Raw genomic sequence first — 12,475 nt, 5'->3', positions numbered from 1 at the left:
ATACTGAACTGGTCACCTTCTCTTTGAAGCTAAAGGTTAGACACATCCTGAATTCATAGGGAACACCCACCTAACAGAGTGAAAGTTGTTTACTTTCCTTTTGAACTGTTGCCAAAGCAAGCTAATGCTTAGTGCTGGTGTCTGGCTTCAAAACCAAGAGCAAAGAGTGACTTTAAAAGGCTTTTGCATCTCCTATTATCTTTTCAAAAGGACTGGTACCTCTGGTTCACTCACTTTCAGATCCACATAATAAATCTTTTCGTGTTTAAAATGGTAACATTCACGTGATTGTTACAAACTACAAGCAGGGGAAATTTGCTGAGAATGTTTTTTAACTGCTAGGATTATTAGCAGATTTACTAATATTAGGGGCTACTTTAGTGAAGTCAAATGACAGGTGACCAAAACAATGTATCTTTATGATACAAGATTAATTCAGAGAAATGCAGTCAAGACAGGGGAAGAAAAAAGCACATGCTGTCTTTAAAAAGACATTACTTTTTAAAAAAATTACTACTTCATTAAAAAGTACAAATTTTAAACCTATAGCAATGCAGTGCATACACTAGGCCACCAATGCTTGCAATCGCTGATAGTTTAAAATACTCAGACTTGCATCTCCTATGGTCTAAGGGAACAGGAGCCAAGCTGTCCTCTAGATCCTCTGAGAAGCACCAAGCACTCATAGCTGCACCTCACAGCAGAGCTGAGATCCTATGAACATCCCTTTAACAGAGTGCCAAACAAGTCCTGAAGCACAGAAAACAAATAAATCAGCCTGAACCAAAACAAGAAAGACAAAATTTGAATTTCTCAAAAGTAACAGCAAGAAGTTTATCTTGCAGCTCCTTTGATAAACTTCCATGAAAGCTGTTCCTCAAGGAAAAGCACTCAAACTCTGGAGTGCTTTTTTTTATTATTAAACTCAACTATTTATTCCTATTTACACCAGTATTTTAAATCCCAATAATATTGTCATGAGAGCATGTGCAGGGGCAGGAAGGGAGGATAACAAGTCTTTCATGCACCCAGACAGTATCCTAGCTAGTGCAAGTGACTGACTTACAACATTTTAATATACACTGCATTATGGTAATTATTAACCATTCCATGTGCCTCTGTGCCCTGAGACCAGCTAGGCACTTAGCAGATTTCCCAAAGCTGGTCACAGCCACTCGTGGACTCCCTCCACTGGGAATTTACTACATTTCTGCAGAGATCATTAACAATACTGTTGATGCACTCACATGTATCTATCAAGACTGAAATGAATTTGCTTTTATATGGCCCCTGCAAGCCAATTTATTTATACTGGCTTTATCTATAGTGGCTGGGAGTAGAAATTTCGTCTCTCTTCAGCTGACATGACTGAAAGAGCAGTAACGCATAAATGTAGCCTAAGGGTCACACTCCCTTCATTAGCACTGGAGTAAAAAAAAAATCCCCCACAAGTCATAGAACAGTCTCTGTCTGCAAGCAGGATGAAGTGTTTCTCTGGTAAACAGGTGAATAAAAAACTATTCCAGCTGCTGATTCTTAACACAAATGCAGACTTTTCCAGGCTTCAGAACCACTCAACTAGATATTCATCTGTGCAGCATTTTTACCACTCTGACTGCCAAAAAATATTCAATGGTAATTTTCCATGACAGTTTTCAAATAAAAGCTAATGCATTCATTACTAGTAAACAGCACAACTTTAACTGTCAACTGCAGTTTATAAACAAATTATGGTTTGGAAAATTAGATCATTTTTCGCTCTCTGTTGAAATGCAAGAACTAAAGAGTTTTTGAAAGAAGGAAAGTGACTTACATTGGAGGTTTCCTGTATTTCTAAAAACAGTCTTCAGAGAGACACATTTGACAGAAAAAATAAAATTAAAAAGAAACCCCAAACCTTCACATTCATTTTTTGTTCTTCAAAATTTCTGTTTGAAAAGTATTCTTCTATCAAACCCTCAGCAAGAGGAGTCATGACAAACTTTCCTCAAGCACCAGGGAAGAATCTCAACCCTTCAGGCTGGAGCTCCCTGTACTCCTACCAAGGGTAAGAAGCACACATTTAAGACTGAGTCTTAAAAGTAACACACATAACTCAGTATGTTAGAATGGACTGACCCAGGGTATTTGTAGGACAGTATGTGGGGTGTGCCAACACATCTGCACTCCTCCATCCAAAGAAAAACCAAGCTACTGAGTTGACTTTAGTGATGTGACACCACAATCACACAGCCACCATTTTGGCTATAATCAGCTGGTCTGAGAGCCCTGCAGCTCAGAGCATCTCCCTAGCCTTCCTCTAGTGTCTCAGACTCCTCTTCTCACATCCACAGACAGTTCCTTCAAGAGAGCTTCTCTGAGAATTGAAATGACAAGCACCGATTCTTCTGGCAACATTGTGACTGATGCACAAATTGGCAACAAACCTGAAACTCATTTTGTGTTAAAGATTAACATTATAATTAAATGTCACACCCCACTTCTGCAGGTTTGGAGTGAAATCGAGCTGCTGTTGCTACAACAACAGAACTCAAGTTCCCCTCAGGAATGACAGATGCTGCCTGTATGCACTGAAAGACAGTGGAAGAAGAGGATGAAGAAAGAACCTAAGGGCTAACCTAGGGAAAGGGAGCAAGAAGAACATGAGAGTCACTAACTCAGGCTCCTTGAGTTGAACAGTCTTTAGTCACACCCCCCAAATTAACAATAAACTGAATTTGTATTTGCTTTTCTAGCTTTTACATCTTCAAGAGGCACCGTAGCTACAACAGTGAGCTTTTCTTTTCCCTTAAGAGAATGAGGATTCCTCAAGAAAAGAAATAAACAGAAGTTCAGGCTCACATTTAAACATCCAGAAAGTGGGATTTTGGTAACTTTGGAATTACCAAAAACTGGAGATTTGGTAGCTAATCTGAAACCGGTCAGATTAGTTACCAAAAATGACAAGTTCATCAACACAAGAGTCAAGAGGAGCACCAATAAAAGGAAAGGGAATGAAAGAAGAAAGCAAAGGCAATCATACCACAAAAGGAAAAGAGATAAATATGCAAAGAATGGGATTTGTAATTAAATGAAGGGAGAGGAAAATATTGATGTAGGAGAAATGAGCCAAGCTGAGGAAAGACAGTGAAAACGTGTAACATAAAATGAAACAGGGGAAAAAAAAGTGAAAAATATAAAGACAAAAAATATTTTAACAAAATTTAAAAAGTGAAAAATATTAATATATTCTTTGTCTATATATAGGCAAAGCATATCTTAGGACTAAGACATCAGGATGCAGGGAAGAAGGTCAAAAAGAGCAAGAACATGAGGACGTGAAAAGAAGCAGACTGGATTAGGAGAAGTAGAGACTCCCTCTGAGCAGGAAGCACAGAGACCCAGGTTCTTAAGAAAAATACTTAGGATCAACAAATCCTTCCTTTAAACTGTAATTAGAAGGTAACAAGAAAAGGGATGGTGTTTTAGAGCTTGTGGCTTTTTGGCCATGACTCATGATTTCTGTATCAGACTACAGCTGATGACTTAGTAATTATATGCCTCATTTTTCTGCTTAGGAAAGGAACGAGAAAACTGTAAAGATTTTAAGAGAATACAGGGAAAATTCTTAGAGATTCTTCTAGACCAATGGCAATCAGGACTTTGCTTCCCTGTGCCAATCTTTTTTCATGCCTTCTTTTTTCTCCATTCAACATTTCACGGAAGTTACTCCTAATTTTGAACAGTCATAAGCATTTTTTGTCTATTGCACAAAGTAAAGGTAATGACTAAGAGCTCTTCTGTATTAATACCCTGTTAAATTTTGTAATAAAAATATTTTAAATTGCAAATTAACAAATCCATGCTACCTCCTAAGATATAATTACATGGTCATTGTCTTGTCTCATTTCTATTCTGCACAAAGCTGTGATCAACAGGATTTTTCTATGTTCCACTGCTTGCTCTCCTTAGCAAACCTGTAAGTTTCCCTTGGGATCACATCAATTTTTGTCACTCTAAGATAAATACTGTGGTAGTTCTGCATCTCCAAGTACTACTGGACTCCATTCATAGCTGCCAATCTCTTCTGTAGATGCTTAAATAAATACAGATGTTGCACTCATCCTCCTCTGGCCTGTACAGGTATCGACTCTTCCCAAAAAAGAGTGTGAATTTGCAGAGTTCACAGGTCTTGATTTTTATTTTTTACAATTTCTGTTACTCTGATCATATTCTAATTTTTCCCAGCGCTACCCAGTTGCCTGCTCATTCAATACATATGTGTGCTCCTGGCAGAACTGTGACTCCATTCAAGCCATCAGCAGTTTCTCCCATCATTTTGGACGGATCCAGAGCTTCCAGCAGGTTACAGCTTTTCTAAACTGATAACTCAGCATTATTGGATCTGTTGAGAACTGTCACCAGCTGTTAATAAGCTCTCTCAATTAAATGAAAAAGGAATTCTCTTAATTCCTTACCTCAGCTCTGTCTTTGCACTATACAAAGCGACTGATCTCCTTCTGTTCCTCTTAAAGTGCACACATATAAAATGCAGTAATGCAATCATAGTTGTGCATGTCATGCAAGCTGGTTTAAGGTTTTATCAGGAATAAAACAATATTGTCTCCTTATTGGATCTGATGCTGTCATGTGATAAACTAATTCAGAAACAAAGAGCAAACACTCCTCAGTTTGTTTTTAACAGATATCATGAAAAAGCTTCTCCACTTTCATGAAGATATGTTCATTGCCAATATGGATGCAGGATGTTATATACCTTTGATCCTCTTGTTACCTGCAACATTCCTACTGCACACTGGGCAAACACAGGCTTGGGTAAGACCCATCCACAACTCTGCTGCTGTGCAGGTCATTTGCACTGCCTGTAACTCTGATCCTGTCCTGCTCTGAATCATCCTGTTCAAGGCTCTCTCTCTCTTCCCCTCTGTCACATCATACACTGCTACTGTTTTCCTTTTCAAAGCTCTGCTTGTGCTCCCCCAGTCTCACCCATCACCTCTCACTGGGCACTGTGGAGTAAACAATCACCCCCAGCCAGCCCTGAAGCTGGACTCCATTATCCATTGCCTATTCCACACCCCCCAAAAAAGCATCTTTGTTCTTTCTCCAGCAATGTCCCACAGGGACATGATATTAACTCTCTGCAACATCATGGCAGATGTCTCATTTTTCACTCTTCTCTTCAACTGCTGTTAACAATGACAACTAAAATTCCATTTTCCTTTCTAAAGCAACTTTTTTACTGCATTAGACAAGAAAATCTCTGTTAAAGTCTTATCTATTACTTATTAATAGTACCCCCTGGTATTATTAATACCAGGGGCCCACAATTCCTCAAAGTTCTTCTTACTAAATTCAAATTTCAATGTTTTCCTCAGGAATAAATGCAGTTTTCAGACAACACCAAATCAGAGTTCATTTGTTCACTGCATACTTAATATCTTCAGTATTTCTCCATACAAATACAGGCAACTAAGGTCACTTATCCCTGTTGGCAATTTCCTTCCATTTCTTTTGTGCAGGCATTTGAAATATGCTTTTATTTTTTTAAACCAAATACATTATTTTGTTATGCTGAGATCTCTTCTTTGCTTATTTTGTCCTCCTTACCAGAACTGCCTACAATAGGATGCCCAGCATCTGCTGATATTCACAGAGAGCCCACGTAACCCCCAGTGCATGGGATGCATCCATATAAGCCATGTCTGGAAGCCTTCCAGCTCATGCTTACATACTGGGAGCCACACTGATGGCAGAAAGCCTGGCATAAATAAGGCCTAAGCTTTCTCTCTTCCACAGATCAGTAGAGCAAGAAGAGATAAAAGCATCAACTCACCGAGGCTCCTCTCTGCTGTCTAGTAGTATTTTCTTCCTACTTGACATCCAATATTAAAATACCTATATAGGCATCTATCTTAAAACTCTCACACAAGAAAGTGAGGCTCAATACATCAAGCCTTACTATTTTTAAATGCAGATGTTTCTGAATACCCTTGAATTAGATTTGAATTCCAAACATAATTAAGTCTTCATCCTAAAGGTACTATTTATTTTAGTACTAATCATAGCGACACCTCTTTCAAAACTCCACCATCAAGAAAGGCTACTCCCACCCATCATCTTTAAAAAGGGTTAACAAAATTAGAAGAAAAATTGTAGTATGTTCATTTTCCACTAAAAATCATGCATATTTTTTTCAGTAATCCACCAGGGACTGACAAATAAGAACATCTTCATGCACACAAGCTGAATTTGCATTTATTCATCCTGTTTCTCCATTCTTGCCTTCCAAAACCTAGGCACACAAGGATGTAAAATGGACATGGAAGTCATTAAAACTGCCAAGACAACATAAACTATTCTTCTCCAGCATGTCTCACCCTGAGCCCTCCAAGTCCCATGAAAGCCACCATGCAGTCAACTTTTCTGTGATCTGTTTGATTCAAAGCCAGAATACGCCATGCATTATGCCCTCCTGCTGAACACCTGGCAGATTTCCAAGAGAAAAATCTGCATAGTACTTGCTTCTGGTAAGACCAGCAGTAATTTCCTGTGTGTTTTCTCTCTTAGGGCTGGAGGACGAGGCAAAAGAAGGGCCACTGACACTACCCACAGCTTAGGGTCTCAGGAGGGAGATGAAGGCCAAGGAACACCATGTTCATGCCAGCCCTGAACAGCCAACAGCTGGAAGTGAGCCCAACTCGGTGTTCAAAGTATCCTTCTTTGCCACTTTCCAAGATCCCCATGGCCTGTTCCTCTTCAGGAGCTCAGTGCAATGCCCAAAATCGGTGGCCACCTTTGCTAAGCCAGGGATCTGGCACTTACAAAACATGCAGGGAAAACCCTCATTTTACCAAACTCACTCCCCCCCAAAACTGTTCTGTTTTCCACCTCTGAGAAGGAGGTGACACAGCCTCTGTGCTGAAAAGCAAGAGCTCCTTATCCAGGTTGCAGCAATGACACAACCCCAATGAAACAGCCTCTGGCACCCTACAGTATCCTGATGCCCCCAAATCCTGGGCATGATATCGACTGCCAGCTCTTGTGTGGGTTTTCTGCTCCTCTATCTATCATTTCATTATTACTTCAGGTTTACAAAAACATGTGTAAATGCGATTCTACAAGAAGAGAGCTTGGAGAAGTCAAACCACATGTTTACCCCAAATGTTTTAGCTCATTCAGAAGTTATTTTTTATTGCATCTGGCACTTTACTGATGCCACCATTAGCTCTTTTCACATAAATTGCAAGTTACAAAGACTGCTAAAGCACCCACTAGTCAAAATAAATTCTACATCTCCAATTCCACCATGGGTATTTCAAAGCAACCCACACTTCTGTGGCATTTAGATGTCACTAAGACAACCATGGTGAGCTTTACGTTTATTTTGCATATTCACACAAAATCTATCTTTCTTTCTTTCTTTCTTTGGTTCTGGAAAAGCAAAAAGTTATTATTGCTCTGTAAAAACATGGCTACATGTGCATCTCTAGAGCAAACTGTGACACGACTGTGTTTGCTCCTGACGTTGCCCGAGCCCCACTGACAGGCGTGACTGATCACATCATTTGCCACAATCCTGGACAAAGCCTGAATGTTCACTACCCAAAGACACCATTCTTCATTCCTTTATTTGCCCACACAGGATTCTGTTGTTTACTAAAACAGAAAATAACAGCCAATATTTGTTCCTGTGAATTATCCAAACCTATGCACCAACCTACACCTATACATTTTTTATGTATTTCTAGAACAAAACAGCTTTACAACTCAGAGCATTCCCCCGCAGAACCCCTATTGCTCTAACAAACCTCCTGACAAAGGCATTTAAATCTAAATTGTCTGAAATACAAAGGCAGGAATCCTTCCTGATCCTCCTCTTGTCAGGGATTCAGGTGATATCAATGGTGACATGAAGAGGAACAACTGGGCAGCATTTTCATCCTTCATCTTTTTACTTCTTTTTAACCAAAACCTTGTATTTTTTTAAGATCATTTAATTAATAGATCCCACAGATAAAACTGAAAAGATCTGAAAATCAGTCTCTGGTTTTATTTAGGGATGGGATTCAACTCCAAGGGCATTTTTCTGCCCCACTATCAGCGAAACTCATCTCTTTCGTATCTCAAGGACATTTTTCCCCAATTTCTATGTACTGTTACTTGGAATTTCAAGTATTGCACATGAACTGGTAAACTGTTTCACAAGAAACTGCTTTGGAAAAATACCATCAGTTTCTGCATAATCAGTACTTCTTTCTAAGAGAACTTTAATTTATATCTTGAAAGTAAAATTACTGTGACCATACAGCTTCAGAGCCTGTTATGTTGTGCTGCTCCCCAGGCCACAGAGCCAGAGCTCTGGTTCTTCCTAAGCTTTCACTGGTGCAAAGAGAATACAGGAGCCTACAAACAAATACCTATTCCAGAGGCTCAAGCTGTAACTGGCTGAGGAAGCACATTAATCATCATTCAAAGAGAATGCAGTGAGCAATAAAGAAAATAATAGGAAGAGATCAAAAGATACCAAAGACAAGCAAGCCTTCTGTCAGCTCCTCAATATTCAGTATAGAGAACTCCCAACATGCGATGTATCACATATATAACAATTTCCAGTGAAAACCTGCTCCAGGTTTCACAAATCAAAGAACACAAAATCCCTTGTGAAAGCTTGGAGGCTGAGCAGCCTGTTTCCAAAGTCTGTTCAAAGTTAGGAAGATGAGGAAAGCCAGGTGCAGGGAAAGTACCCCAGGAGGAATCCTGCCTCTTTTCAAATCCAGGCACCTACCAGCCTGCAGCTGATGGAAAAGCGAGTTCACCAAGGATGCTTTAGGAATGGACAGCTGGCAGAAAAATCCCTGCCTCCCCTTTTCTATTACAGGCACTGGAGGGGGTACTCTCCCTGGGATAGCTCCTGCCTCCTGCTTTCCTGGGAGGTCTTCGCAGACTGGTTATGTTTGCTTAGGTACATAGACACACTCTCTTAAGATTCTCAAGATATAAGCACACACATGTGGTGTTATACAAAATAATACATACACTAATAAGGTGAAAATAAAGAAAAATGGACAGGGCTGGAATATTTAAAAAAAAAAATCTCATCCATCCAAAAATTTAGATGTGGTTTCAACATACACAGGTTAGGACATGTTGACTGAAACATTTTCACAGTAAAGCTTTAACATAAACATGCTGAATATCAGTGAGGGGCCTGAACTTTATATTCAAGTATATTCAACACTCTCCTGCAGCCAGTAATGATACTGTGTAAGAGGAAACAAGGTAAGTCCACCAATAGCAAGAAAAAAAGCCACAAAAGAAAGAAATACATAGTAAACTAATGTATTTCCTGCAATAGGAAAGAGAAAAGAAAAAGTCTTGATGTCATCTCAAAAGACTGTAAGCAAAAGCAGCACACGACATGCAACACAAAACTCTACAATGTGCTTGTGACATGCAGATGCCTTGGTCAGGAGAGCATTTTCCTGGAATTTCTGGGTGCTGGTCTGGCATTTAATTAACATTACAAAGACTTGTTTTTTAAAATAATTCTAAAAGCACACCAGATCACATTTAAATGGAAGTCATTATTGGACTCATTACAATTGCAGAACAAAATGATGTCCTTTCTTCCACTAAATATATTTTGATATTTGCATGTACCACTAGCTCCAAACTGGATTACTGCAAGTCTCTGCCAAAAGACTTTTCAGACAGGCACTGTATCAAAAGGCTTCATTAAATTGTAACACCAGGCATAATATTCGTGCTCTAAATGCTGAGGGCTTCATTAATCCCATTTTGTGAATTTACCACTGCCTTCTGATTCACACAGCTTTAAAATGCTGAAACCTCTGTCTTAGAAAATTCTGTGATGTTGAATGAGGACTAGGCTGATACTGGGGAATACCATCACGTATTGGCCACATCCTTCTGCTGCCCATCTTTGATTTCTTTTCAGAAATCGAGCTTTACTTGCAAGAAAAAAATACTGCTTTCCACATTTAAAATCAGAAGCGTTGAAAGGCTGAGAAATAGACACGCGCCCTCATTTTCCTTTCCAATACAAAATACGCTTTCCGGGGTATTTTAACGAAACAGATGGTAGGTGCTAAGCCCCTGTACACGGCTTTCTCAATTACTTAGTGTCAGCACACATCTAAATGGATATATTTCTAATGGGTGCCTTTTGATGCCAAACTGTTCCGGGAGCCGCTGCGGGATGCACGGCCCGGCCGGAGGAACCCAAAGAGCGAGGAGCCCGCAAGAGCGGCGCTCCCGGGGTGCGGATGACACGGGATTGATTACGCACCACGAGAGACGACGCAATTATAAAACACTGGACCCGCATTCGCCTGCCCGTGCCCGCACGCAAGCGATCGCATCCCGGGAGAGGGATTCTACCTTTCCACGCACGACACCGAGATGCCGCAGGGACACACACACACACATAGACATAGACACACGCACGCAGACCCCCCACAGCCCCCGGCAGGACCGAGGAGCCGAGCGCTCGCCCACCGCGACCCTCGGGCGGGAAGGACCGTCACGTCCCGGACAAAGGCTGATGGAGACGGGCGGCCGCCCGCGCCCGACCCCCGGCTGCTGCCGCCGGTGGCTGCGCGGGATCGGCGGCGGCGGCGGTCCCCGGCCTTACCTGCGGCGGGTGGGGGCGGCCGGTCGGGCTCGTCCTGCTCCAGGGTGACGGCGCCGTCCCGCCAGACGCGGAGGTGCGCGGCCGCCGCCCCCAGCCTGGCGGCGGGGGTCTCTCCGCGGCGGGCGCGGGCGCGCAGCGAGGCGCAGCACTGGTAACACACGGCCCACGCCTGCTCCTCGTTGATGGGCTGGTTGTAGAGCCGGAGGATCTCCTCCAGCGACAGCGCCTCCGGCTGCCCGCCGGACCCGCCGCCGCCGTCCTCCTCCTCCTCGGCGGCCGGGCGGGAGGCGCCGGGCTGGGGCTCCATGCCCTGAGTCCGCCGCGGTGCTCCTCGCTCAGTGACCGGCCCCGCCGCCGCGGCAGCGGCTGATGCTGCTGCTGCTTGCGCTGATGCTGCTGCTGCTGCTGCTTGTGCTGCTGCTGCTGCCGCCCGGTCCCGCCGTGCTCATCCTCTCCGCCCCGCTAGTGCCACCAGGCCGCCGGACAGACAGCCCGGCCCGCGCGGCAGGCAGCAGGAGCCAGGAAACAGGCAGGAGTCAGGAGGAAGGCAAGCACAGGATCGGCGCCCGGTCCGCCCGCTGCCGCCGCCGCCGCAGGGGGAGCGACAGCTCATAGCAACGCAATGGCGTCCTCGTCCTCGCCCGCCCCCACCGCGCGGCGCCGCCCGCCGCCGCAGCGCCCCCTGCCGGCACGGCCGCCATGGCGGGCGCGGAGAGGATTCACTCGGGGCTGCCACGGCAACCGAGCCCGCATCGCCGGCCGAGCCCGCCGCTTCCAGCTCTGCCGGAGACACCAACAGACGTGCGGCACTCCTCCCACAGCCCTCGGGCCGCTGTTTCTGCGCCGGGTGTCGGTAACCACCACCTCCAGAAACAAACAACTCCCGGCAGAACGCGGGATGACACTCCCTGCACCCCCGAGTGCTGAACGCTTGACACCAACCCGCGCCATCACAGACACAGCGAAACATACTAGCAGGGCCCCGCTTCCACAGCAGGAGAGCGAGTGCCTTTGGATTACAGGGTCTGCCCTCCCAAAGCAAACACTTCCTCCGGGAAACTTCCATCCCAGGCAGCAGCAAGGCTGGAAGCGTCCAGGGTACACAGAGAGGCTAGCAGAGTTAAACCAGCTCAGTCTGGAAAGGGAAGAACAAGGGAATCCTTCAGAGCAGCTGGGAACTGACGTTCCTGCCTCTGAACACACCTGGGCACCAGAAGGGCACGGCCCTTCATGCCAGCTTCGCCCCAGGCAAACGAGCACTTTCACGCAGAAAAACACCAGACTAAATAATCTGCAGCTCAACAAAACACACTCTCTGTTTCTCTTTTTAGTGTTCTACCTCTCAGATGTGAAAGGAAACTACAAATCCCCCGCTCGCGCCTGATCCAATGGGAGCCGGGAGGGTGTGAGGGACAGCGCCGGGGGTGCCCCCTGCCGCCCAGGAGCGGTACTGCAGCTGGGCAGGGCCCCGCCGCTTCAAGCAGCCGGCTCCTCTCTTGCCATTGCACTGCCAGCTCCTTTTCCCATTCCACTCCCAGCTCCTCTCTTGCCATTGCACTGCCAACTCCTTTTCCCGTTCCACTCTCAGCTCCTCTCTTGCCATTGCACTGCCAACTCCTTTTCCCGTTCCACTCTCAGCTCCTCTCTTCCCATTCCAGCTCCTCTCTCCCCCTTCACTTCCAGCTGTTCTGAACACCACTGCTTCTTTCTTCCTTTCTCTTGTAATTTACAGCGGTGCATACAAGATACAAGTGGTATTTAAACAATGCTGTTAAATTTGGCGATATTCACCATCCAATATGATCCAGCCTTTCAGGC

General features: G+C 44.2%; 1 protein-coding gene across 1 annotated transcript in view; it reads right to left on the bottom strand.

Moving 5' to 3' along the window:
- Window positions 1-11,293, bottom strand: part of SPIRE1 (spire type actin nucleation factor 1) — a 132,588-nt gene extending 121,295 nt beyond the window's left edge. Inside the window, exon 1 of the mRNA XM_030227158.2 lies at window positions 10,658-11,293. Coding sequence (XP_030083018.2) covers window positions 10,658-10,964 — 307 coding nt within the window. The 5' untranslated portion in view covers window positions 10,965-11,293. The remainder of the gene's footprint in view (window positions 1-10,657) is intronic.
- Window positions 11,294-12,475: the final 1,182 nt, after the last annotated feature.

The sequence above is a fragment of the Serinus canaria genome, chromosome 2 (assembly GCF_022539315.1).
Source record: "Serinus canaria isolate serCan28SL12 chromosome 2, serCan2020, whole genome shotgun sequence".
Taxonomy (NCBI): Eukaryota; Metazoa; Chordata; class Aves; order Passeriformes; family Fringillidae; genus Serinus; species Serinus canaria.
Note: the sequence above shows the minus strand (reverse complement) of the source record. Positions and strands in the feature narration are given on the sequence as shown.